This window comes from Podarcis vaucheri, assembly GCF_965113315.1.
Source record: "Podarcis vaucheri genome assembly, chromosome: 1".
Taxonomy (NCBI): Eukaryota; Metazoa; Chordata; class Lepidosauria; order Squamata; family Lacertidae; genus Podarcis; species Podarcis vaucheri.
The window spans coordinates 83,148,033-83,175,925 of record NC_138759.1 but is presented as its reverse complement, the minus strand read 5'-3'; the positions used below and the strand labels follow the sequence as shown (position 1 = coordinate 83,175,925).

General features: G+C 44.9%; 2 protein-coding genes across 2 annotated transcripts; both read left to right on the top strand.

The window, feature by feature from the left end:
* Positions 1-49: 49 nt before the first annotated feature.
* On the top strand, positions 50-19,535 carry SAXO4 (stabilizer of axonemal microtubules 4). The gene is made up of 14 exons (XM_082221130.1): positions 50-199; positions 4,154-4,303; positions 5,911-6,028; positions 6,729-6,882; positions 8,743-8,871; positions 11,220-11,283; positions 14,886-14,974; positions 16,081-16,140; positions 16,309-16,389; positions 17,189-17,305; positions 17,416-17,510; positions 18,196-18,360; positions 18,484-18,571; positions 19,385-19,535. The coding sequence occupies exons 1-13, from the start codon at positions 124-126 to the stop codon at positions 18,569-18,571; spliced, it is 1,386 nt and encodes a 461-aa protein (XP_082077256.1). The 5' UTR covers positions 50-123; the 3' UTR covers positions 19,385-19,535.
* Positions 19,536-24,693: 5,158 nt separating this feature from the next.
* Positions 24,694-27,563, top strand: LRRC10B (leucine rich repeat containing 10B). Its single transcript, XM_082202651.1, has one exon. The coding sequence runs from the start codon at positions 25,359-25,361 to the stop codon at positions 26,247-26,249; it is 891 nt and encodes a 296-aa protein (XP_082058777.1). The 5' UTR covers positions 24,694-25,358; the 3' UTR covers positions 26,250-27,563.
* The last annotated feature ends 330 nt before the right edge of the window (positions 27,564-27,893 follow it).

Genomic DNA, 27,893 nt, shown 5'->3' with positions numbered 1-27,893 from the left:
TTGGAAGGAGAGCAATGTTGTTGAGCTAGTTGCTAGGTGCTGGTTGCTAGGTTACATGCTGCTAGACTTCAGCTTTCTGCATTCGTCCGTCAAGTTCCCAACTTCAGTTCCTTAAATAAATGAATGGTTCGTTCCTTTTGGACATCTAGTTCTGCTTGCTACCATCAGCCAGCAAGCAGTGCCTCGTTGGTTGGGACAGGTAAGGACAATGTCATCCTCACTAGGCGAAATGGGGTTGGTGGCTGCAGGCTGCTGTCCATGGTGGATTTAGCTTCATGTTGTCTCACAAACTTCTCTGCAGTGTCCTTTGGTCTCCCTTGCACTGCACTGGCTCAGTACTTTGACTGGCAGTGACTAGCCAAGGATTTCCCCAACTCTGCAAGCTTAAGACCTTTTTGGTTGGAGTTACCAGAGACTGAACTTTAGATCTTTTGGACACAAAACATGTGGTCTGACCCTGAACTATGCTTCTGTACCTAAGTTAAATAGTCCTTCCCCCGCCCCCTTTTCTGTGCTTGGAATATTAGAAATAATTTTTAGAAAAACGACAAGGGGCAATGGCTAATTGCTGTTTTGGGAGAATCTGTTTAGATGTGGTCATGTGGTTTAATACCTGATTTAGGTCTTTCCCCTACACTCTGTGCACAACCCTATGTAAGGACATATGTATGCATTTCATTTCTCTTGCTGGGTTCCCAGATATGTGTATGCACATGGCTGGTGTGTACAGCAATGTTTCCTACAATGATGGCTATTTTCTGAGACCATCAAATTATTCAGGTCAATAGAAACAAAATGGGATTCCAAGTGGAACTGGCTGAATAGGCATTAAAATGGCAAATGCAGTTCATTTATTTATTCCATTTATATCCCATATTTCCACTTAAGGAGCTCTGGATAGTGTACATGGATCAATTCCTCCCCATTTTATCCCCAGCGACCCTGTGTGGTAGGTTAGACTCTGAGGCTGTGGCTTCCAGTCAGCTTAATGGCTGAGCAGGGTTTTCAAGCTTGGGCTCCGAGGTCCTAGTCCAACTCCAAGCACAACAATGACCACCTATGTGTAAAGTGATGCACACTGGGGCAAAAAGATCCTATATGCTGATGGGGTCTGAGCTGATGGCGACCAACCAGGAAACGCTCAGTGCAAATGTTGAGACAGCTGCGTGAAAATATTAATTCAGAGTTTGCATTGTTACGAAAGGAAACATCTTCATACAAATATGTGGTGTGTCCACACTTTAAAATACAGCGTGCAGTTCTGGTTGCCTTGCCCAAAAAAGGATACAGAAGGGTGGGGAAAGGGGCAGCCAATACAAGTTTTACAAGGAATGGTCCTAGCATTCCGGGACTCTTAATTCTGAAAGTGGAGTATTTTTCATACTGCGTATGGTTAAACTATGGAATTCACTACCAAAAGACAAAGTGATAGCTGCTCGATTTAATGTTTTTTAAAAGGGAATTAAATAAATTAATGGAGGATAAGGCTGTCATTGGCATCTAGTCATGATGGCTCCATCCTGTCTTCAGGATCAGAGGTAGGTAGGATGGTTCTGAATACGAGTGGCTGGGGAATGGTGGCAGGAGGGGGTCTATTGCACACCTGTACTGCTTCCTGGCTTCCCCTGCCCAGGAGGGAACATGGGAGCCAGCAGACAGACTAGACAGATGGGCAGAATAGTCTGTAACCACTGTTAATAATTTTGCAGTAGTTCTTATGGTAAAAAGGCATGTGTCGTAGAAGGTAAAAATATTAGCGTCAGTGTCCCTGACAAAAGGGGCAGTGAATGGCAATAAGTAATTTCCTATCCCATCCCCCCCATCAAGACAATACACAAAGTGTACGACCCATGCAAAAGCACAATAAAACTGTGTGTATGCTATACTTCAAAGCAGGAGGCGTCATCTGCAACATTTATTGTTGTTGTCTCCACCTTCTCCCTGCCTTACTCCAAAGAGGAGAGCCTCGCCACCTGGGTGAGATGCTGCAGGACTGGCCAAGTAGTGGAGCTGCTGGTCATGGCTTCCAAATGCAGAAGATGGTTGGAGCCTCCTTCCCCCGCCCAAGTGGCAGCCGAGCTTTGCCACATGCTGGGAGGTTATTTACTTACTTACTTACTTACTTACTTACGAATTACCTATGTGTGTGTGCCAAAATGATTTAGGGTAGATGCACACCATGCATTTAAAGCACATGCCACACACATGGCTTCCCTTAAAGAACCCTGGGAACTGTAGTTTCCATTTCACAGAGCTGCAGTTCACCCATAAAGAACTACAGTTCCCAGGATTCCTTGGGGGAAATAATGAGCTCTAAATGTGTGTTGGATTTCCATAGAGTTGGAAGGAACCCTGAAGGTCTTTTGAGTCCAACCCCTTGCAATGCAGGATATAATAAAAACCGCTAAAAATTGCTTTTAAAACTAACAATGCAAAAAAACCACCTCCTAGAGATAGGTATTCATTCATATTGCTTTTAAATCTAAGGCAGAGAGGCCTCTTCAGCCAGCTGGGAAAGCTTGGTTAAATTGTCTGTGAGAAATTTCCCCAACAAAACAAATATATTTTCAATTGTTTCTGGAATGTGCAAAAAGTGGCCTCTGCCATATCTTGACAGAAATGCTGTTCTACAGAACAGGGGCAGCAACATTGAAAGCCTTCCTCTCAGCTACTGTTAACTGGGATTCTAAGATCTTTGGAACTTGAGGGAGACTCTTGCAGAACACAATAATCTGCTGTATATATAAGGAGTAAGGTGGTCTCTCAACTGACCTATTAACTGGTGCCATTTATTTTGTCAAGACATGTATAGCACTTCAGGTGTGTTGGGAGGGCGGAGAAAATTAAAGTGGAAAGTTCTCTGTGGTACTTCACAACAAAGCAGTTGAATTTATGAAGGAAAAATGCTAAAATAATTGGAAATAGCTTCCAGATACTTAATGGGCTTAGGATTGCATTTATGTTAACTGATAAAATAATATGTCTAATACAAGAAGGAGAAGATTTAAAGATGCTAATGTTTAATTTAAAGGGTATTAAAATTGGGGTTTGGAAAACTGTTATGATATGCAATGAAATTCAACTAAGGGGAAACAAGGAAGTCATTTTACAAAGTAAATAACTTATTTTCAATAAGGTTATGATTTATGTTTGTTATGTTTTGTTTGTTGTTGATATTATAAAAACTAATAAAAATTTTGCAAAAAAAAAAAGAATTTATGAAGGAAAAATAAGAAAAAGTGGTTCCTCACAGCTGCTCACCAATGGACACAAAATGGAGGTTTGGAAACGAATATGGAGCATAACAATTTCCCACTCAGAGGTTATTGTAAATGTGAGGTGGTTAGATTGAAAACATGTTGATAATAGTGCAGTGCTACAATCACCACAAGCACTCATATATTGACAGCAGAAGAACAGCAAGAAAGACGCAATAGAAGAGTTCTAGAAAAAGGACAGACAGAAATTGTGGGAGGGGTACAGATTAGCTAGTGCTTTATGTGGAGTGTGCAGAATCCATGTGCTGCAGCATGGGGTGGGGACTATCATACGAATTGGTTCCTGATTCATAGAAGGAAGGACACTCACACCCACCCACCCACCCAGTACTGGGAGATCCCTGAACATTTTACTTGATCTTCAGTGTTTCAAATCCTTCTGGAAGCTTTTCTCTAGAAGCCTCTATAAAAAGGAAAAGTGCCACCCTACTCTTGTGTGGTTCCCCTCCATTTCAACAGGGATTTCCCTGAGGGTGTCTTACTTGCCAATTGGAACTGAATAGCAAGGTTGAATATTTTTACAATCTTCAGGTAAAATGGTATATTCTGGTATCTCCATTTTTGTGGAAGGAGTTGGTTCCATTGCTTCACTTGAGCCACAGTGCACCTGCAACCAATAAGGAGCGTTTAAGACCTGACCCTGATGTATTAAGACCACGAATGGCCTGGTTTGTATCATTAGCTCCCTTTAAAAATCCTGAGTCTGTGACATCACAATGCTGTGTGTGTGACCTCACTGTTTCTAAGGAGACATGCACACAATGCAGATGAACAGTTGCTTCAAGTCAGACTGATTTCTTTATCGAGAGGCTGAGCCGCATTCCTGCTATCCAGAATGATTAGTGGTCAATCATCTTCCATTTCTATTCCTCCAGGGAAACCTTTCATCAGTAAATCCACCTCTGTATCTTCAGAGAAGATGGGTCGTCTCCCCCTAGGGATTGTTTCTCCCTATGTAAAAACTAGCTCTGGTGGGTGCATGGACCCCATGAAATTCTACTGTACCAGCTATGGCACAGCTTATGGTAAGGACATCTTCAATAATGGAAGGGATTTATCTTATCTGTGGCTAGTTTGGTCATATCAAACAAAGGAAAGTGTTAACTGCCCAAAAGGATGGTAGGCTGTTCAGGCATAATCCCAATCCCAGGCTTGTTGTTGCAATAATAATAATAATAATAATAATAATAATAATAATAATTTATTTATACTCCGCCCTTCCTGGTTCAAAAACTGGGCTCATGGCGGCTAACAACAAATTTAAAACACTTTAAAACACTTAATTATAAAAGCAGTATAAAATACGGTATAAAAACATGAATAACAATAAAATTATGAGATTCAAGCTCCCATCATGTGCAACATTTAGTAACGTTTGAGCCTTGATTGTTGGTAACCCATTCAAAATAAATTGAAAACTTTTGTTAAAAAAACAGAAGCCTTTTTATGGGGTACCGACATTCCAAAGGAACAGAAAAGACTTTTCATGTATGCGACAAGAGCAGCATGGATGCTACTAGCCCAGAGATGGAAAGAAGAAAGAGTTCCTACCAGAGAGGACTGGCAAACTAAGCTGTGAAACTCTGCTGAAATGGCAAAACTGACCGGGAAACTTAGAGACCAAGAAGACAAGAAATCCAAGAAAGAATGGGAAAAGTTTATAAGACATTGGCAGGGTTTTAACCCCACTTGTAATGTAACAAATATTATGGACAATATGGATAGATATAAAACATAAGACTATGAAATAATATGCAGTTGGGATTTTTGACATTAGGACCCAGCCTCGATTTGAAGCTTAGATATTATCATAGGTCAAAGCACCAAAGATTACAAGAATGTTCTTGGAGAAGCCCCACCCCTTCCCACCTTCTAACATGCATGAAGCTTCCATCCTTCAGAACTGATTCTTGCAGTGGCTTTTGCAGAGATAGAAATGACAGTGAGGCCTCCTCTGTCAGCTTGGCTGGCACCAATTTCCATTTGCCTTTTTCCTACCAGAGTAGCTTCCATCTGGAGCTATCATACCTGGTACATTAGGGGGAAAGATGAGGACCCCTTTATCAGCCTAGCTGAGACAAACTACCATTTGGCCCCTGTCCTCCTGGAACAGCCACTATTTGCAGCTGCCCCATGGCATCTCTCTTGATTCGGTTGGGGTCAACTGCCATGTAGCTCCTCCACTCCTCTGCTGTAGTGATCATCCCGCCTGAACATTATGTAACACCTCGCTCCAATCATGCAAGAGTTAGTATACTCAAATTCGCTTGGTTTTCCTTTTCCTTCCCCATCTCTTTCCTTCTGTGTCATGACAATTAGATAAAAAAATTGTTTTTTAAAAATTGCCCAGTAGCACCTTATAGACCAACTAAGTTTGTTCTGGTGCATGCACACGAAAGCTTATACCAGAACAAACTTAGTTGGTCTATAAGGTGCTACTGGACAATTTATTTTTCCTTGACTGCGTCAGACCAACACGGCTGAATCGACCTGAATCGACAATTAGTTATTACTTTATATTGTAAACTGTACTGAGTGTGCAGTGGGAAAACAGTGCTTTATAAATGCAGTAAGTAAGTGAAGCTATAAATAGGCAATACAAATCTGCCATTGTCTCCCTTTCCTTTGCCAGGTCAAGCAGGGTTTCGTCCTCGGACTAGCATCCACTCTGGAGCAGGATATAAAACCAATTACCGTCCCGTCGTCCACTACAAGCCAAGCCTAGACAAAATAGATAATCCAACTGTGGGGTAGGTATTGGTCGTATACTTTGTGGAAATTAACTGGGATGGATCAGAACAGGGAAACTGTCTTGTGGTTTGCATACCACCCAACCCGCTGCCCTCCAGACGTTTTGGGCTCCAGCTCTTACCACCCTTGGTGATTGGCTGTGCTGGCTCTGGCAGGTGGGAGCTGTAGCCCAGAGCATTTTGGGGGTACCAGGTTGGGGAAAGCTGTGAAACATAATCACATCCTCATAATGCTCATGTCACCTCTGAGTCAGTGACATGCTTGCATTTGCTTTACTTGTACTCCCTCAAAGCACAATAATAAAGTCTATGGCAAGGCAATTGCATTTGGTACTTCACCGTGGTATCCATATGCAGTGTAGATGACTGGAAGGGCCAAAGACAGTGATCTTTTGGGTTGCCTGGACTAACGCATCACTTTAGGAGATAGAAAGCATGGCTGTCTTTAGAGCACAATTCTAACATGCCTAAACATAACCTGATTAAAATCCACTGTGTCTCTTAAGTTCAGATGCTGTGTATTTAAGGAAGCTTTTAATGTTTAATAGACTATTGTATTTTAATATTATGTTGGAAGCCGCCCAGAGTGGCTGGGGAAACCCAGCCAGATGGGTGGAGTATAAATTATTATTATTATTATTATTATTATTATTATTATTATTATTATGTCTCTCATGCTTAGTCTTTTCTCTGAAACCAGGAAGCTCCTTCAGGACAATTATGAATCAACAACAACCAAGCACTTCCAGCCTCTTGAGCTCCCAGATGGGAAATATCCTCTTCCCTGGAGTGTGTACCAGCCAGGGAGTGGGTATGTTCGAGAAAAACCTCTTTCTTTCCCCACCACTAAAGAGGTAAGTATTTCAAACCTAGGATTTGCCTCTGTGTGGTGGATTGTTGTGCTATTGAACATGCTTGTAATGTGCCAAAATTATCACCTAGTGCCATTAATAATGGCTTGGGCTAGTTCTTCAGTTCAGGAAGGCTGGAGCTTAGCAATGAGGCAGCTCAAACTCCGACATCCATCTAGCAAGTGGCAAGGCCTTTATTCGAGCAGCTTCTCCATCCTTCTGAGTCAGCTCTCCAAGAGCCTGCATCCTGGGTCATAGCTTTTTCTCTTAAAGGGGCCATGTGCCTGATAGTTACCATAACTGATAATGCATACATAAATCACCTGCGTTGTGAATTTCAATCCGATGTATCAATACAAAACTGTGGCAGTGCATGTGTGGAAAAAGGATGTTTTGCAAGACTAAATTCTGATCATTCAGGAGTCATTCCATTTCCAGGCTTCTCTCTATATATCCATGAGGTCTAAGAGAATCTACTGTGATGCAGGGCAAAACACAAAAGCCAGGATGTGTAAACTGATGTGATCTGGCAAGTGTATATGAGGATCCAAAATGAACAGAGCTTCAGAAATACAAGATGTGAAGAGGAGTCACGTTTTGATGGTACAAGGAGCCAGAAAGAAGTCAGTAGGTGCAGTGCAATCCCATAAATGCTGGTGTTCAGAAATAAGTCACACTCTGTTCAGTTTAAATATGCTTACTAGCCCCATTAAACACAGTAGAACTTGCTTCTGAGTAAATGCCCATACAGTTGTGCTGTAATGTGATACATTTATAGATAAAGGCACCATGTAAGTAAATTAAGGTTTGGAATATGGATGGTTATGGGGCAGGAGTGCATAAGTGTACATTAGTATTAGTGATCCATTCATAACCTTTGAGAGTCAGAGTGGACATTCCTGAGTCACATATGAGGCTTGCTACATAGACTAGTAATCATGGGTGAAGCTCGATAGCCTAGGGTTTTGTTGAGACAGATTAGTGGGGTTTTCAGAAGCCTATATATTACCAGACTATGCTTTTACTAGACATATCAGTAAAATATTGTCCAGTTGGCAGTTCTGCACCTAAAGCACTGGGACTCATTAATGAATTGTTCTAATTAAGTGCAGGATGGAGCTAAGGAGAGCTGCTGCTGGTGTTTGTGTGTGCATGCCAATATGATTGTGACCTGGGTTATATACCAAGTGGAACATGTTGTGGTAGAAAAGAGGCATTTGAACAAGGATTGCTTCCTTTTAAACCCAGACACTGTGTTGAGAACAGTTGAGCTGTGTGAGGGATTGAGACTTGGGAAGTGCGCAGTAGGACTGAGCCCTAGTATCTGCCAAACCCGGTTCCTCTATAATTTCAGAATTGCTTTACAGTTGTGTGAATACTAAAAACAAAGTGCCTCTCTTTTGATTTGCCTTCTATATTGTGGGCTTTCAGACCCCCACCCCACCCCCGTAATCATGTTTTTCAAGGCATTCACTGCCACAGGAAAGATTAAAACCTTTATTCTGTTGGAAACACATAAGCTGAAATTCTCATTATTTTGTTTGGAGTGTATAGGAAAATGAAGAAATGAATTAGATATGGGAGCATGAATCCTTGTAGCTTCACTGATTGACCTCACTGGCTTCCTAATGTTTTAATTAGAGCTGTGATCAAGGGCTCAGCCATGAAGAAGATGACTCCCTACCACTTCTGAGAGAAGGGGACAGATACAAGATGCATTTTATATATGCATTTTCCTGCTCATTTTTGACTGTTCTTTCCCTTCCTTTCTCAACAATAGCCCTGAACAGTATCACTTCAGTTCTGGTATTTGTGGTATTCATACTTAACTTTCCAAATTGCAAGCTGGGCTTCATTTTGCAGGTCAAGAAAGTCCATTTTGACACAGCAGACCAGGGAGCCCAAGCTATAACAGGATTGGAGCCTAAACATACCCCTGACCTGCACAAGTTGTATGGAAGAGGTTCTGTCGATGTGGAACATGCCAGACATGTGAGTCAGCTGCTAGTTCAATGGGCCCTTCCTCATTTGACTGTAGCTTAGGCAGTACCTGATCACAGAAGAGGTATAAAGGAGAGTTTTCATTAGAACTCAGGGCCAGAAGGTCTGGCTTCTTCACACAGTGCGTAAGCTATTGAACTTGCTCCTACTGTATAAGATATAGTGTCGACTGCCAAATTGGACAGCCTCAAAAGGAGATTAGAAAAAGGCATGAAGGATAAGGCTGTTAATGGCTGCTACCAGTCCTGATGGCTTTGTGCTACCTCAGTTATCAGAGACAGTATGCCTCTCAATACCATTTGCTGGGAAATACAAATAGAGAGAGTGCTGTTGCACTCAGGTCCTGGTGTTGGGCTTCTCATAGGCATCTGGTTGGCCAGTGTGGAATCCAGGGTCCTAGGTTTGGCTCTTATATCCACCACCAGATGCAGTAAAATAAAAGGGGAGTTTCCATTTTATGCATGACTTTCCCTACTCGTGTCCTCATAATCCGCAATGGGGAAAAATATTTTTAAAATTGTGCTTGCACTGCTGCTCACAGCAAACCTGTTGAAAACCAATATTTTAGCATACAGTGAAAGTATTGGCAGGAAAAGCTTGACTTCCCTGGGTTACTGCAAAACCAAGTACCTTTTCATATAGAAAGTGATCTGATTTTATCCCCATAGTCCTCATTTTCACTCCTGATCTAAAGCTTGATTCACATATGCCTGTCTCCTTGCTTAATGACTTGCACCAGAAGGTGTGAATTGCCTCCATAGAAAAGTATTGTCTGTGGTGATGTGAGCTAATAGGAAAGCTCTAGTCTGCATTCTTTGATCTGTGAAGGTTGTTTCACACCTACAAGTCATCACTCAACATTTCAATCATTGAACTATGAACAAGCGTGATGTCATCCTAAGGTGGTATGTATGGGAGAGGGGGAAAAGTGTGACAGAATAAAATGCAGTCCTAGAACAGTGAATTGACAAGGGATGGTATAGCAAACCGGTCCTTTACCTGGTGGGTCAGGACCCATTCATGGGGCACGGCCTGATCAAAAGTGGGTCATAACAGGAGCACTACTACCATGCAAACATATGTTAGAGATTTAAGAAATGGATCCCCAAATGCAAGTTTGGATTAAAAGGGGGTCCTGGGTACTGAAAAGGTTGAAGATACCTGGCATATTGGTTAACATGTTAGAATTTGGCTGGTGAAACCTGGGTTCACATCCCTGATCAGCCATATAGCATGACTTCAATCCGACACACAGTTACCTGGAGTAAGCTCCATTGAACTCAGCAATTCTTATGCTGGATGCATAGGTTGAATTTAGGGGTGTTTTGCTGCCTGAAGGGAAACAGGAAGGTGCCACCCTGTCACTGAAACATCCCCTGTCAAAGCCTCTCTTACTTAGGTTGTGCAGTGGTGCCCACAAAGCATCAGAGATGGTGGTGGGTTCCGGTGAGATCTTGTGGTGCTCTTGCGAGATATTGCAGACTGCATGAAATTGATTTTTGTGAGACTGCACAAGATCTTGTCGCTGCTGCTGTTGCTGCCATCACCGCTACACTAGTGGCAGTGGCAGGATGGGTGGGTCACTAGTGCTGTTCAACTTGTAAATGCAATCTTTAGCTTTTAATTAGAAATGCAAAAAAACAAAACAAAACAACAACAACAACAAAAACACACACACACACACCATTTGCTATTCAAACTGCTAGGGCAGCATAGGAACCCGACCAAAGAAAAGTCTCTCCTTGATTATTTTCCTTATCCTCTGACTTCTCCAATGCTAATCCGTCACAAATGGTAGTAAAGCTTGAATCAGAGCAAGAAGGATTGTGTCAATTACCCTGGTACATCATTGGCTGAAAGAGGCTGTGAAGTTTTGTACCCCCAGTTTCCCTACATCACTGCTTAAAATGTAGAAATTGACATATGGGGGCAGAATAGACCATGTGGAGGGAAATGGCGCTACAGGAAAACATGGGAAGAATATGAGATTATTCCAATTGTGCCTACTTAGTCTTAGTTACAGTAGTGTATGGGGAGCAGGGGGTTGTGCCAAATGCTTCCCAGAAAACAGAGGCTTTGAGGAAGGGTTTGCAGGAAGTGAGAGAGGTGGGAGTTCCAGGCATAAGGATCAGTAAAGGATAAATGATAAAGTCATGGGAGAGAGCAAGAAAACTTCAGAAAGCTGAGAACTGTTACCCCAGGAATAATTGGTCTGCCCTTAAACAGAGAAGCAGGATGGATGTGGAACAGTGCATTGGAAACCCTACTGGCAGGGCAAAGTAGGAGACTCCATCTGGAACATTTGGACTTACTCTCCACTGCTGTTTGCATATTTGCAGGGACCTCACTACATGTCCACAGAATACAACTCAAAGTACCGCTTCAACATTCCAGGACAACCAGGTAATTATTCTTCATAGCTGACAGAGCTTCATCCTCGTGCACAATATTGATACTCCACTCATAAGAAAGGGAGCTGTCTGCTTCTTCATAACAATCAACCTGCCAATATCGTGGTCAGGGATGATGGGAGTTGTCATTCAACAACATTTGGAGGGCCAAAGGTTTCCCACCATTGGTTTAGAAGGGGGTATTTAGGCAGCTAGACATCACATCAAAGTGATAAATGCTTCTTGTGTTTCTTATGTGACATTTTTCAGGGATGTAATGACTGGTGAGTTATGCCCAAGACTAAGCACACATGTATCATCTAAGTAAACAATACACTTACCTGGGGCCCTCCAGATGCCATCAGACTACAATTCACATCAGTCTGACTTTTGGCTATTCTGTCTGGGACTGATGGGAGCTGGAGTCTAACAACTGGAGGGCCACAGGTTCTCCATCCTCACTCTAAGGATACTTGAGGTCCGTGGTTCTGTTAAGAAGCCACTTGTGTTTGTTCAGTCTAGATATTTCATTTTGTATCCAGGCACAGTATGGTTTTCAGGAGATAGGCAGTCTTTAAACAAAAAGGGAACACGAGAAACAGATTCAGTTTGATTCAAATAAGCTGGTCACCATCTACTAGAAAATTAAGCGTTCTTAGATCTGCATTAAATTGTTACTTCACTATTAAAAATAGACCATATATAATATAGTACCACTTTCACTAAGGTAGCATCCTGAGATATATTCTTGTCCAGTTTTCTTATTCTGTTTTTATGTAATGCTGCAATATGTCATTCTCACTTCTGTGTTCTTTGAATTTAAAATTCTTTTAAATCCATATTTAGGAAGTTAAAGCAGTAGTCTGGACTAGATCCAAATCACAAATAACTCCCAGCTGAATTCTTTTTTTTTAACGGCGACACATATCAATATTGCCACCCACAGTCTTCAGAAATTTTTAGATTAAAATGTAAATTGGGATATTTGTTTTTTGCCTTTTTTTCCCTAAAAATGTTCCTGTGGGGACGTTGACATTTAAGTCATCTTCTGCAACTTGGGGGGTGGAGGTTAGGGATTTTATAATGGAAGTCTAACTTGGAATTCTTGGGACAGCTTGTCACATTTCATGCGCAAGATATAAATGCACAAATCACTCTCATGTCTGAAAATAAATTCACATTGAAGGTGGCAGTGAAAAATCGATGCAGCTCTCTGAAAGAATGTTTTTTCTGTACACGTCTGATTTTTGCTTTGGAATTTTGCAGTTCAGAGGCCTTCTTTCTAGTCTGCTGCAGATTTTCATTTTTGTAACAGCTGTGCTGCATCTGACCAAAGCCCTTTCCATTCTAGCACAGCCTGCTAGATGCCAATGGGAAGCTCACAGCCAGAACATAGAATCACAGAACTGCAGAGTTGGAAGGGACCCTGAGGATCATGTAGTCCAACCCCCTGCAATGCAGGAATCATTTGCCCAACATGGGGCTTGAACCCACAAACCTGTCCAACTGGCTGAACTATCATGAGTAGCCCTCTCCCATTTGTGATCCCCAGTAAGTGGTATTCAGCGCCATACTGCCTCTGATATTGGACAAAATATAGGCATCACTATATTTTCTATAGTGGTCATCATCACTTGCTACATTAGATTACTTCATAATCTAGGTATGTGCATTCTAGAGACAAGAGTACAGCTGAAATTGTAACTCCACTAACCTGGGAGTAAGCCCCACTGAATTCGAAATGACTTTCTTCTGAGTATTGTGAGATTATATATTGAGTCATTATAAACTATGGAGGATAAGACTCTCAACAGATGATAAGGCTCTCAGTGGTTACTATATTCACGAAGGCTATATATTACCTCCAGGAGCAAAGGAAGTGTGTCTCTAAATGCCAGCCACTAGGGAACAGCAGGAGGAAGCTATTTCCCCCATGTCCTGTTTGTGAGCTTTCCAGAGGTTGGCTGCTGTGAGAAACAGATGCTGGACTAGATGGGCCTTTGGGTTGATTCAGCAGGGCTTCCAATCCCACAGCAACGCTGCAACTGCCCACCAGTCACTATGAAATTCACCACTGATGCTCCCACGGTACCCATGCATGAAAGGCATCAGTCTACATGCAGCTTGCCTTTCATGCATGGGTAGTGTGGGCGTGTCACTGGCAAATGTCGTAGTGATTGGTGGGTAATAATCAGCGCTATTTTTCTAGAAAGAGGTACTGGAACTCACCATGAGCACCTCCCTTGTTCTCTTAGAATGGCAACGGTGTCCCCCTGAGAGGTGCTGGAACTCAGTTCCTGTGAGTTCCAGCTGAAAAAAGCCCTGGTAATGGTAATGATAATAATTGATCCTACCTTTCCCATCCTACAGTGTTTATTTTTTTAATATTTTATTTTCATCTTTTAAACAATATTTTGATACATTCACATCATTTTAAATTTCTATGCTTCTGGGATTACTTAGATCCCTCGGACTCCCCCCTTTCTGACCCCCCCTTTTTGCATCTAATTACATTTTCCCACTTCATTTTATCTCCTTTTTTACCTTAAATCATATTACATTATAAGTGTTATAACAATCCTGCTAACTTTTTAAAGCATCTACAGTTGTCTTTAAGATATTCTATAATTCCCCCCCCCAATTTTTTTATCATCTTGGTGTCTGATCTTCACGGTCATCTTTGCCATTTCGACATAGTCCATCAACAGTGTTGCTGGAGGGAGTGGCTGCCACAATTGCTACATTAGCATTTATTTCTAATGCTTGGACTTTAGAAAACTGCAGTCAACATACAGTGACAGCAGGAACATCACTGAACCCAGTCCACCCGCTTTGCCACACATAATGTGCAAAGCTCTCTGCGTAGTGGGCTGGAAGTAATTCACAGCCACATCTTTAGCCACATTCCATAGGGCTCCCTCAGATAGGATCAGATCTTCTAGCACAGCCAGCACCAGCGCACAGCCCTTTTGACATGGTTAAAGTGCAAGATTACACAAAGGGAAATTGCCCCTTCAGTCACAAACAACACTTAGTCACCTCCATTAGCCCAGTGATTACAGTATTGGCATGTAGAACCTGTGAATGACCGACACCCCCCCTCCACTTGCTTCTAATATCAGGGATTCCACTCAGCTTTTATGCAACAAATTTTATTGCATGGATGTGATGCCTAAGCTGTATGCATGGAAAAGGAATAGTTGTGGCCACATGGGCAAGGAAAAACATACACTACAAGAACAGGAGCAGGAATGTATGTGGTGCAGCGGTCTGGCTGGTAGCACAGTCGGAAAGTGCAATATAATGCAGGAAAAGGAGATGTGGGTTCTTCTCTGGAGAGATGGAATTGCTAAATATGTTTCTGCAGGTCAGCGTGTGGAATTATTAGTTTGACACACCTTTTTATGCTTGGAGCTAAATACTGGGTAAAATACAGCTCTCACCTTTTCACCACTTATCTTATCCATGCCCTCTGCCTTCCTCAGCCAACAGCTTGCTGTCTAATTTTTGTACTGTTATGTCGCCACTGCTATTTACAGAAGTCTTCTGCCTTCTTTTTTCAGTGTGCTCCTTTTCCTCATGTTATCACTTCATCTCTCTTCTCCCCCCATACAGATTTCCTGCAGAAGAAAACAATTGGAGCCAAAGAAGAGACTGGTTTTACTGAAGGCTGCCTGGCAAACCCCATTATGGACAAATCTCAGGTTTCTCCAGTAAACTCTGTATATGCTGCTGTTCTTGCCGAGGGTCACATTAAGCATTAACCTGCAGAGCCCAGTGGAATATGGTGCTTCTGCTCTAGTTGCTTGTTAGTTTGAACAGTGGATCGATCTCTCCTGACCCCTGTGCTCCTCACTTACTAAGGCATTTGCCCCCACGAGAAGTAGTGATGGGCACAAACATGGATGGCTTTAAAAGGCTAAGCAAATTCACAGAGGATGGGGCTATAAGTGGCTACTAACCACAATGGCTTTGTTCTACCTCCGTTGTTGGGGGCAGTATGCCTCTGAATGGCTGTTGCTGGAAACCACTGGTGGGAAGAGTGCTGTTGCACTCATGTCCTTCCTGTGAGCTCCCCACAGGCACCTGGTTGGCCACTGTGAGAACAGGATGTCCTACTAGATGGGCTGTTGACCTGAACCAGCAAGGCTCTTCATCTATTCACATGATGTGATAGTGCCTATTCTTATGTAGCCAAAAAGGCACCAAGCACATACCAAAAAGAGGGACTAGCAGGCTTGGAAGAACTTCTAGGTTTTCCAGAAACCTAAAAGCACCAAGAAGACTGTGCGTGCTCAGTGAGCATGGCATGCTTGCTGTTGAGGGTGGGAGGAATGGAATGAAGTTTCCTGGAGAAGGGAATCACTAGCTAGTAAGAACCCAGAACAAGAGCATTCTACCCTGCAATATTTTGTTACAGGTTCCACTTTTCCTGTACCTGAGTCTTGGTCTGTGGGTACTTTTCTTTTAAGAGCGATTAAAGGCAAAAGCAAATCTAGTTTCTCTGTATATTTAGCCATGAATGTTCAAGTGCAGCCCATAGGTCCTTGCAGTTTCACTATAGCAGGAATATGACTCCATGCAATTAAGGACAAAATACCACTAGTTCAACCCTTCCCAACCTGGTTCCTTCCAGGCGCTTTGGATAAAAACTCCTACCAGTCCCAACCAACACAGTATCTTGGAAGACTGAACTAGTTGCTCCTCAGACAGGCTTGCCTGCTCCCAAGTAGAAGCTGTAATGGAACCGGTGCTTCCTCTTGTCTACTTTCCTCTCTCTGAGTCTCAGTACTTGTCTTCTGCTTTGCAGAGCAGCGCTCCAGGAGTCAGCATTACCAAGACAGATTATCTGCCATCTTCCTTTCCACATGTAAGGAGACCATTTGTAATAGGGTTGTTAGTGGTGGAGACCTGTAAAAACAGCTGAAGGGATGTGCTTTGCTGGCAGGCAAAAGTGCCATTTTCCCCTTCCTGTGTTTTCTTTTGTTGGCTGTTTGCATGTGATGTACTCACCGTTAATATGTCCCCCTCCCGACAGGGTGATGAGTTCCTACCAGTCCTGTCAAAGGGTTCTGAGAGGGGATCTGGATTCAGTCGGCAGAATCTTGGCCGTACCCCAGTAAGTGACACTCCCTTATCACCAGAAGACCTGTCCTGCTTCCTTTAGTACATTCCCTCTGCCAACTGCTTTCCGTACTTACACAATCTCCCTTCACTGCTCTCTCTAGAAGTCTCTGCCACTCTTTCCATGCCAGCACCTCTTATTTCCTTTTATCTACATTTTCATGTATCTTTGCCTGCCGTGACCTATTTTTCTACCTGCCTTTGTTCTTTAGGCCCTTTTCTTGCTTTCTCTGGGATTTGTCTTCCACTGCCAGAGTCCGCAAACAGAAGCCTTTCCTGAGTCGCTGCTTGCAGTGGCGTAGCGTGGGAGGTGCAGGGGGGGCCGGCCGCACCAGGCGCAACATCTGGGGGTTAGGGGGCACAAATCCACGGGTTAGGGGGCGCAAATCCATGGGTTAGGGGGCGCAAATTACTTGCCTTGCCCCGGGTGCTGACAACCCACGCTACGCCACTGTCTGCTTGTTCCTCTTACTACCATCCGTGGGCAATCTTACTCACAGAACCTTCCTCATTTTGATCCCAGTCTTCCTTGTTGCCTCCCTTTCTTCAGTAACTCCTACAACCTGTGGTGGCTGGGCCATGTTGGGATTGGTGGGGAGGAAGGCCAGGAGGCCAACAGCAGGCGGTAGTCAAGAGCCAATGACAGGCAAGCTGAGACAAAGGAGGAAGAAGCTGACAGTCATTGCCTCCCCATGGACTGATTGTGAGGAGGCAGGCAAGGTTGGTGGGGCCTTAATGAACCAGCCTCCACTGCCCACAATGGTTCCTTCACTCATGACCTTCAATCTCCACAGACGGTTCCACCAGATGTAGAGGCACCAGGTCCCCTGAGCCACTCTCAGTTCCAAGGGCTTCAGCATCAACCTCAGACACAGAACAATCTTCTAGGTCGGGAACAAGTGGGTCACAAGGTATGCCTGAACTACAGTCTTAAGGCCTTACGTCTTCATAATCTGTTGGGCACTTTGCTCTGCTCCTATGGTACTAGACCCTTACTCTTTTCATGGACCTCTCTATGCAGGAACCATCAGGATTCAGCCTCAATAACCTTAAATATGTGACACCTGCACATGATCCAGATCTGCCCAACAGATTCCTGACTAGCTATAACTCCAAGTAAGTTTGACACTGGTTGGCCACCTGTGTTGGGAGAAGTAACATTCCCAGGCTATGTCTTGTTGTTAAGGCACCATTTTCCTATCTCAGGGGTCCCCCAACTAAGGCCCGTGGGCCGGATAAGGCCTGAGGGACTCATTTATCCGGCCCGCGGTGACCCCTGCCGCCCACTCTTACCGGCGCTGTGCTGCGTGGCTGCCCACTTCCAGGTTGGAGCACCAGAAATAACTTGTGCGCATGCACGTTATTTCCAGAGCACATCCAGGTTGGAGGAGGCCCATGCACATAAGCTATTTCCGGTGCTCCTCCAACCTGGAAGTGCGCTGGAAATAGCATGTGTGCACGCGCTCCCCCGCTTGCCGCGTGATCAGCGCTGGAGACACTGGCCCGAGGCACGGTAAGTTTGCTGACCCCTGTCCTATCTGCATAAAAGCCTTGCAGGTCCTTTATCCTTCAGGTATTTTTCATGCGATGGCTTTAGAGAGTGCATTGTGGGAGTACTGGAACAGCAAAGGTTTGTGCAGCTGTTGGGCCTGTTTGTGTGGATGGCGTGTACTGAAACAGAAACTTGTAGAAGTGCATTGTTTGCAGGATATATACACACCCCTGATTTTGTTTGAGGGAGAGCGGAGGCAGCAGGTGAGTTCGACTACACATGGAATAATTCATCCTTTCTCTCAATCAGGTTTTATGAAAACATTCCAAAGGGAGTGGATAGGGAAGGCTGGACACGAGGAGGGATCCAGCCACAGCAGCCTGGTGGTTTTGCTACTAACAACCATGCTACTGACTTAGGCACTGACCCCAATGCCACAGAGACCTTGAGGACAATCCATCCTCATGTTGGCAGGTAATCTTGGATTTGTTGTAGCTCTTCTTCTCTGACCTTCCTTTACTGTATGATTCCTCTTTCAATCCCCCGTTTTCCCCAACTGACCTTTCTTTTGTAATTCTTTCTCCTCCTACATTTCAGGACAATTACAACAGTTGATCCATTCTATCGTGATTCTCCCCATGACCGCCGCTTTGCTGCTCTCCATCAGACGACTGTGCCCAACTAAGTAAGTGACATAACCCATTGCATCATTGGACAGTAGGCTGGCAGTATCAAGCACCTGAGAGGTACCTGCAGAGTCAAAAGGGCAATATTGTGTGTTATGCTGTTTTAATTTGGCCACTGTTTGGAAACTGGAGTCTAGAGCTTCTCAGGTTTAATCAAACCAGACGGCCTTTTTATTGGGCACTCATTCTGATTTGTTTGCAGGGAGATTAGTAAACATTAGTTATTTAATGAGCTTTCACTCTGGTGTTCATGGAGAGGTTAGATGACATTGCATCCAAGCAACTGTTATCCCAGTTTCCAGAACATTTTCCCTCATCACTTTTCTTATTGTAAAATGTCTGATCTTTTGGGGAAGCAGGTTTCTTGTGTAAGACCTCCCAATCAACTATATGCATGCAACCTGAATTTTCTGGTATATGATTGGATTCCACCTGAAAATAGTGACAGACTGGAAACACCTACGGTTTTATGGATGAATTCCAGGAATACATACAGACAACTCCAGCACTTTTTTTCTTCTCTGAAAAGTAAAATTTCATAGAACCAATTGCACTTTTTCCATACACAAAAATGTCCTGGAAATTTGCCATGGGTTAATTTTTCTGGGGAAGACAAATGCGGACATTTTTCACTTCCATTCTCTCTGCCTTTCAAAATCAACCTTCCTGTTAAGGCTATTTATTCAACAAAACTGGTATATTGCTCGATTGTAGCTAAAACCTCTATGCCATTTACACACACACACGTTAGTCTAACATTAAAGCTTAGACTAAGGTTAGTGATTTATTTTAGTCTTTCTGCCTCTTTACAGCCTCTGTTCCAAACTGGACCCCACACTGATATCTTTGGGCCTCAGAACAATATCCCACATGCTAAGGAAGGAGCAACAGTGATAGCGCTGTCACATCATTCATATTTTACTGTTAAAGGTTGTATAGTTTTAAATAAATTCAAACAATATATTGCTGGTATGTTTAATGGAACTGGTGCAGCATCTAAATGGATATAGAAAGACCCCTGGAAGCAGAGATGGATATGACTTTCATGAAGAGTCTGGTGAAGAAACAGAAAGGTTGGGGTGGAATGATCACAGTGAGGCCTCATGTGCAGCTGCCAAATGTAAGGCAGACCAAAACAGATGCATGCTCTGAACCAGGAACTACATTTATTCTTCAACTTCTAAACTTCTCTACACTTGTCCTTCCTAGGATTAGTATATGGTATAAATATTCCACTAATACAATGGGTGGATGAATGCTGTGACCTTGAAACACAATGTCTTGTGTTGCAAAAGCACAAATATCTCCTTCATATACAGTGGTACCTCAGGTTACATACGCTTCAGGTTACATACGCTTCAGGTTACAGACTCCTCTAACCCAGAAATATTACCTTGGGTTAAGAACTTTGCTTCAGGATGAGAACAGAAATCGTGCTCCGGCAGCGCGGCAGCAGGAGGCCCCATTAGCTAAAGTGGTGCTTCAGGTTAAGAACAGTTTCAGGTTAAGAACAGACCTCCAGAACGAATTAAGTACTTAACCCGAGGTACCACTGTACATCTAGGACATCTTTCTGTTGCACTCTTCCAACAACCCTGCTATGTATACACTGGATTTCTTCAGTTCCCAACAACTATAGTGTAATAAAGGTTGTGTGTCACTCTGCTGAGACTGCAATCAGACTCATTTCAGGCCGTATCTGGTACAATGTCCCCATGCCAGTACCACTAGCATGTTATTCTCAGTATGCTAGTTAACATTTGCCTTGTGGCAGCAAATATATTTTATCTTTCTGATCGTGGTATAGAGTTAGAAACACACACACAGAACACTGAAACAGTAGGATCTTTTGTCCCCTGCAGGGTGTGATATAACACCATATAGTAAGGGTTCCCATATGTCCTTGTACTGTGAAACACAAATTCACCCACCTACATAGCTAGTAGGGTACAGCTTCTTTCATGCATTGTGCAATAAACATTCACACAGTTGGGGAGCATTGTATGAAGTAGTGGGAGGTGCATGCAGAGCTGGAATTCCCTGTATCCTTTAATTGTGTGACCCATATGAAAAGCCTATTTCTCCTGTGGCCAGGAATAGTAGACAACACACACACACACACACACACACACACACACACACACACTGTACCCTCCCCCCCTCACTGTTACATGAACGCAGTCTCCCTTTCCCTTTTCAGCATGGAACTGACACCTTGATTTCTCTTTTCTTTCAGGTGCAATGCACACCATTTCAGCTCTGGTTCTCAGTTTTCTGCCCAGTATTAATAGGAGTCACAGTGTACTGCTTTCCTTTTTCCATTTCTCACATTTCTCTCTGTGGATGAGTTTTCACTCCTAGTCAATGTTTCATGAGCTGGTGGCACAGGCTGCTCCAACACTGAAAAGAAATACTTCTCTCAAATGTACCACACACGTTGCAGCTTTAAGCTCAGCGTAATGATATCTGGCATCAGATCAGTTTCTCATTGTGCCTTGGAATGTGACAGCATGTCTGATCTCTTCTTCAAACTAGGAGGAAACTGAGATGGTTCTGCCACATACACACCTCAGCATGTTGTTGTCCTAGGACCTAGATAGAACTCTCCTTGAACTTAGTTGGTGCATGGAATGCATTTATTGCTTGATAGTGAAAGAGTTTAATGCAAGCCAAGATGATTCAAAAATGGGGCAAAAGGAATGGCTGGTTTTTGCATGTGTGTATATAAAGAGCTAGCATGGCTATAGCTTTTAGGACAGCTTTTGGGATGGGAAAAGAAAGCAGTAAAAAAGCAATTTAATTTAAATCCTTAGTTCATTAAGGGTACTATCGGGTTCTCTCTGTGGCCTCATGGTGTGACTGTAATATTGCAAGCAAAGGTTTTCATTAGCCTGGTGCCTCTGAGTGCCAATAAAATGTTTCCTTACTTTTAACTTTTTGCTCCAAAACTTTCTCCCAGCCATCCATAGTTTAACTTCTTTGAAATTTTTAGATTGTTATCTGATGCCACCTCTTTCCTTTCCTAGTGAAGCTATGCGGGGCTAACTCCATTAGAAGCTCGCCTTTAAAAACCATTTCCTTCTGCTATTTGATCATTTCTGGGCTTGGGTTTTGTTTTGCTTTCAACGTCCTCCTCTCACTTGTCAGCCAGCACGTGACTAGAAGAGTCCTGTACGCGAGGATCATCTCCTCCCGCTTTCATAACCCTGACATCTTCATCTTTGCGTACACCCTGCAGAACTGCATTCTCTTCTAGGCTGTTCTCTTACATATCTAATGTGCTGCCTGAGCCTCCTTCTCTGCTCCCTCCCTCCCACTGAATATCTGTGTTTATATTTCCCCAGATGGATTAGTTGCATTTTCTGAAGATAGTCAGCCCATGCTGTTTCTTGTCTTCAACTTTTGAGTGAGTAGGGGGTTCTTGTCCCAAATTGTGTTTTGTTCTACACACTTGTGGGTGGGTGGGTGGGGAGGAGTGTCTTCCACATTTGTAGAAGCCTATATAACATCTGCTGCTGGTGCTATGTGTGCGTGTGCGCAAGGGGGAGGGGCAGAGGTACAGATCTGGACACACTGGGCCAAAAGGGTTCCCCATTCCACTATATGTGGTGTACTGGATGACAATGGTGACAATTTCCTGAAAAACGGCCTACTGCTTCATGGTTAGCTATACATAGGAAATATAGAAGCTACCTTACACTTGGTCCATCTAGCTCAATAGTGTCTACACGGACTGGTGGCAGCATTCCATGGTTGCAGGTAGAAGTATCTCCCAGCCTCATCTGGAGATGCTGGCAATTTAACCTGGGATCCTTGCCATGCAAAACAGATGCTCTACCACTTAGTCATGGACTCTACTATACTAGAGGGAAGTTTAGAATGGGTATGAATATATGGATCAGATCTGCAACATCAGCTGGTAACTATGTCTGCAGAAGGCAGAGAAGTCTACATATAGCTCTGGAAAAAGAATCCCCATCACCTTTACAACCATCTGGAGTGAGAATAATTCAGAGCGAGTGTCACTCATGACGATGGAGATATATATGACTGAGGGGGAGTTGGTACTGAAATAACAAGCCTACCAATGGGGATACATTAATATAGTTCATGGGGAATAAGGCAGTACTGATCTGACTGTGTGCTAAGCAAACTCTGTGTATAGAACACTGAGGTTCTGATGTGCCTGCAAATAAAGTTAATGGAAAAACTGCTCATTTTTATGGGAGCTAGACCAAGATCTGAAAGAGCCTTATTTTTCTCATCCTCTGAATCTGCATTTATCATAAATGTTAGCCACTATTTTATGGATGGGATTTGTAATTTATGCATTTTAGGCAGGTGCAGGAATTCTTTTCTACACAATGTGGCTATGGCCACATATTTACTCTATAACTCATGTTTAAACATCCTCTTTAATATTAGGGTTTCTGTATCTTAAAGTTTACTTCAAGGGCAGAAGGCTGATTTAGGGTATAGATTTAGGGTGCTTTGCTAGTCTATGCACCAGATTAGAAACCAGTGGCATGTAAGGGAGCAAATCTATATTATTATTTTGAACAGTCATGCATAGGGATTCTTTTCACATGATAATCAGTTCTATGTGACAGCTTAGAAATCTGAAGTCACCAAGATTCCTGAAGCAAGTTCTCCTAACTTAAATAGCCAGTCTTCAGCTGCCTGAATGTAAATGTTTAGCTCTTGGTTCACAAACTTACTTCTGTGTGTTAACTGAATGAAATCTAGTGTTTTCTATACTACACACAGATTTTATATAACCAGAGGCCAGAGTCTTCATACAACTATTGTACCTTTTAATGGTTTGCTTCCTAACCTGATACTGTATTTGTTGCACTGACTTCCAGCAGCAGATGCGACGAACTGACGTAATATGACAATCACTGCCAAATGCGCACAAGAAGTCTGTGTGGATTCGCTTTTTATAGATTGTTGAAGTACTCAAAAAGCTACTTTTGCCAGCAGTGCCTTAAAAACCAGCTCATGCGGAGTTCTGCATCTACTCTTGTGGCTTTTGCACCACAACTTCGGCACATGGCACCACAGCTGCAAATCACTGCAGGCTGTGGATACCATCCAGCAAGGAGCTGTGACAATGGGTCCTCAGTTTCTCAGCTGTACATTGTGAAGAGCAATCTTTCAATTGTTACAAGGATCAAGCTCTTTAAAAAGGAATAAGTCTGATAAGTCTGCTTACTCAAAAGTAAGCCTCAGTGGACACAATGGGGCTTGCTCCCATGTGACTTGGATGCTGTTAGTTTCCAACCAACAGATGCCACCCTGCAGTAGTAACACTCGTGTGCACCTTCTCTCTCGGGAATCTGTGGCAGCAACATTACTGGGAAGCCTTTTTGCTTTGCAGTGTGGACTTTGGGTGCTAAGGGGAAATCGACCCGTCGTCCCCACTGTGGTTGCTGCTGCAGCTGCCGCTGCTTCTCACTCCCGCCCTTTTGCAGCCCCTCGTCACATGGGTGTAGCGGGTGGGGGCGCGCAGCTGCAGCTGATAATAAAAATATCAATTGCATCGCAGATAACTCTGCTCCCCGCACTAACATAAAGCCTGCACCCCCTAATAAATCCCGGTTACGCCCATGCCTCGTCCTCTCTCACTCGGGACTCTCCTTCCTGGCTTCTGTACCTTCCGGGCGCCACACGCAGAAATGGACCTCGCCCGGAGGGGGGGGGGCAAATATCCACATCCCTGCATCTCCTAGTCGCGGGTGGGGGCGGGGCGGGGGTCGAAGCAACGACCAACCTGCACCTGTTGAATTGCCACCTGTTAGCGCAGCAGTTTGAAGGGGCGGGAGCCACGTGTGAGGCGGTGCTGCCTATGGCGGAGCCGAGCGGGGCTTGTAGGGCGTGGAGAGGAGGCAGCCGAAGGGGGTGTGTAGCTGGGACGAGGCTGCCGCTGCTGCGGGCGAGCGAGGGAGGGAGGGGCGGGGTCGTTAAAGGAGCCCTCGCGCGAACGTCTCCCTCCTCCCCTTCGAAGAGGGAGCCACAAGGGCCGGGGCCACGAGGCGTGGCTTCTCGCTCCCCCCCCCCCCTCACAGCTCAGTTAGCCGGATTGGTTTAAAAAAACTCCACTCTTCGCAGGCTGTGTGTCGCGGGAAGGGGGGCGGCGGCAGCGAACGAGCGCGTAGTCCCGCCCCGTCCGAAGCGTCGGGCTCTGCCATAGGCGGGCGATCCCGCGTGGGGGTTTCCATGGCGACGAGTCGCTAGGCGCCGGGCTCGTGTGTGTGGGAGCCGAGCTCAGACCTAGCAGGGAGCCCCGGAGCGAGAAGCCGGGAGGGCCGAGGTCAGCGCCTGTCTGGACGGACGCGCGACGGGGCCACGCGAGCGGGGTCCCTGCTGAGGGCTGGAGCGGCTGCTCTGTCCCGGTTGCCCTCGAGGAGGGAAAGGTGGGCTGCGAGAAGAGGCGGCAAGCAAGCAAGCGAGCAGCTCTGGAGCGGGAGTTTCGTCCGCCCCACGCGCCAAGAAGCTCCTCTGCCGCCCTCAAGGTCCCAGGAGCGCAGGGGGCCGCCACCAGACTCCGGAGGAGGCCCGGCTCCGAGGGCAGGGAAGGTGTTCTGAGGGACGAGGAGCAGCAGGAGGCGGCGACAGCATCAGTTCCAGCCCTGGCAGGGGGAACCATCATCCAGCGAGCCCTGGTCCTAACCCCGGCAGGCCAGCCTGGTGGTGGGCAGGGACCTCGGTGGTTGCCATGTCTCCTTGGAGCCCAGCGGGCAGAGGTGGTGGCCTTAGTCCTGCTAGCAGCAGCCTGCCTTGGCTATGAGGATGGGCAGTGGCGGGTCCTCGGGGAGGGAGGAGCGGCTGCCCTCAGCTGCCGAAGAGCAGCTGAGCGGCGGGGATCAGATGCTGGAGCTCTCGGGGCGCCACTTGAAGAAACTGCCCTTGCCAGTCTGTGCCCTGGGCACCCTGCAGAAGCTGTACATCAGTGGCACGGGGATAACGGAGCTGCCTGAGGAGATCGAAGGGCTGCAGGAGCTGCGTATCCTGGCCCTGGACTTCAACAAGCTGGAGGAAGTGCCCGAGGCCCTGTGCCGCCTGCCCAACCTGACCCGCCTCTATCTGGGCAGCAACCGTCTCTTTGGGCTTCCCGCAGAATTCTGCCAGCTCACCACTCTCCGTTGCCTGTGGATCGAGAGCAACTACTTGTACCACTTCCCTCGGGTTTTGCTTCAGATGCCTTGGTTGCAGTCCCTGCAGATGGGAGACAACCGGCTCAAAACACTGCCCAACGGCCTGCCACGCATGAGGGGACTTCGTGGGCTCTGGCTGTATGGGAACCGCTTTGAGGAGTTCCCCAAGTCTTTGCTTCGCATGACGCAGCTTCACATCCTCGACCTTGACCGCAACAAGCTGACTGAATTCCCTGACCTGAGCCACCTGCGGAGGCTTCGGCTCTTCTCCTACGACCACAATCCAGTGGAAGCACCACCCAATGTGGCTGACACAGTCCTGGTAGTGGGCGAAGGGGCTCAGGAGTTTCTGGAGGCTAGGGAGGAACGTCTCCAGGCCCTTCGGGAGCAGGAAGAAGAAGAAGAGCAGGAGGAGAATGAGTCTGAAGTTCTGCAGGCCCAGATGAAAAATGACTCCTCCATGTTGGATGATGGAGAGGGAAGTTACTGTGCCCAGGAATGTTCTCCAGAGGAGACATGAAAGGCTACAACAATTAACATGGCTGCAGCTGTAAAAATAAAAATCTGATGGATGTTGGTAGGCTTTTGGCTCTACTGCTTGACAGGGTATTAGGAGCTGGGCATGCACTAGGCTCAGGAGGAGCCACCATCTTTGAGGCAGGTTGATGGGACCTTGGCAATCCCTTGTAAAGAACACATGACAGCAACTCATCAGAAGGCTTGCTGTCTTTTTTCTATGTGGAGCCATGCTTGCCCCTAGCCCATATAGCTGTAATGCACTATGGGTAACTTGTAAGCACCCTACCGAGTCCTAGGACACAAGGGATGGGAATAGGAGGTACTGTATAGGAAAAATTATTCTCATGATGGATCATTTCCTTGCATCAAATCTTTGAAATGCTAGTCCTTTTGACCCTCACTCAAGATATGGGCAATGGCCACATCCTGGTGGAAAAGTACAACCTGCCTCTCTCTGGGCAGTAATCACCTCCTTGGGCTTCCTGCAAAATTCTGCCAGCCGAAGACTTGAAGTGACTTTCCTGTGCTGCTCTGAGAGTCTGGTGTATCTTTGGGCGATTCCTTTCTGGTTGTCTGGTATGCTACAATGAGTCTCAACAAGTCAGGATAAAGCCATTTTGTTCTCTCCCCTTCCTACCTATTCTTACCCACCTTGAACTCTGAGCCCTGGAGGGCTACAGAGTTGAGTGTGTGAATGTAACATCTTTTTTCATCCCAGGATTTTTTTATCCTACTACTGGAATTAGACTTGGAGAGAGAAACGTCCTTTGGACTGCTCCGTCCAGCTGTCAGGTTTGAGAAGAAGCTCATGCGAAAGCTTTGTTTGTGCAGAGAGCTCCCGGTCCAGGAAAGAGCTTTGCCTCCAGTCTTTGTATGGTGGGAAAGGAGCCTTGTGCCTTGCCCTGCTGCTTTTCCTGACTTTTTATTCCCTTAAAAGGGCACAGAAACAAAACTGGTATGACCTGGGCCACTGCAGACTTCTTGTGGGTCTTGGGTGGATGGGTGGCAGCCACAGAACTTTCCCCCCATCTTGGAAGGTGGCAGGTTCATTCTTGTGGGGGCTGTCAGGCTAGATTTGTATTAAATCTAAGCAATAAAAGCATGTCTAAGAAGGGAGTAAGAAAGGAGGAATGTGGGGAGGGAGGCACAAATTCTCAGGGAGGTTTCTCCAAAAGCAGGAGACCAAAGCTCTTGGGTGGCATCAGGGGCTATTTTTAAAGAGTATTGTAAACAAAATTATAACACCTGGTGAAAGGAAGCAATGTTCTCAGGCATTCATGTTGAGATATATATGTATATAAACGTCTTTTTCCTCTGCCTGTTTCAGCACTCCACTCTTTTTTGCACTTCTCTTTCCGTCTCCCTGATACCTCTTTGCTTCTGACCCCCTCCCGCTGTTCTCCTCCCCTCTATTGCTCTCCACTGTTTTTTTCCTTCCTCTCTCTTCCAGCACACACCTCTTTGTCAGCTGTCTTCAGTCCCTCTCTGGACCAATTCCACTATGTTCAGCCTCAATCTCGATATCTCTGTTGGCATGGCATGGCTATCCAAGCATTGCCAAAGTTAACATCTTTGTCTTGGAATGAATTTTAAAGAAGCAATGGGTGTTTATGCTATGCTTCTAATTTTATTACAGTTTATTTCT

Excerpts from the sequence above, each read along its gene's own strand:
- LRRC10B (XM_082202651.1), top strand. The coding sequence starts at position 25,359 with ATGAGGATGGGCAGTGGCGGGTCCTCGGGGAGGGAGGAGCGGCTGCCC.
- SAXO4 (XM_082221130.1), top strand. The coding sequence starts at position 124 with ATGGTTCGTTCCTTTTGGACATCTAGTTCTGCTTGCTACCATCAGCCA. Across the intron at positions 6,029-6,728 it reads ATAGATAATCCAACTGTGGG|GAAGCTCCTTCAGGACAATT; the intron begins GTAGGTATTGGT and ends CTCTGAAACCAG. Across the intron at positions 14,975-16,080 it reads CCATTATGGACAAATCTCAG|AGCAGCGCTCCAGGAGTCAG; the intron begins GTTTCTCCAGTA and ends TCTGCTTTGCAG.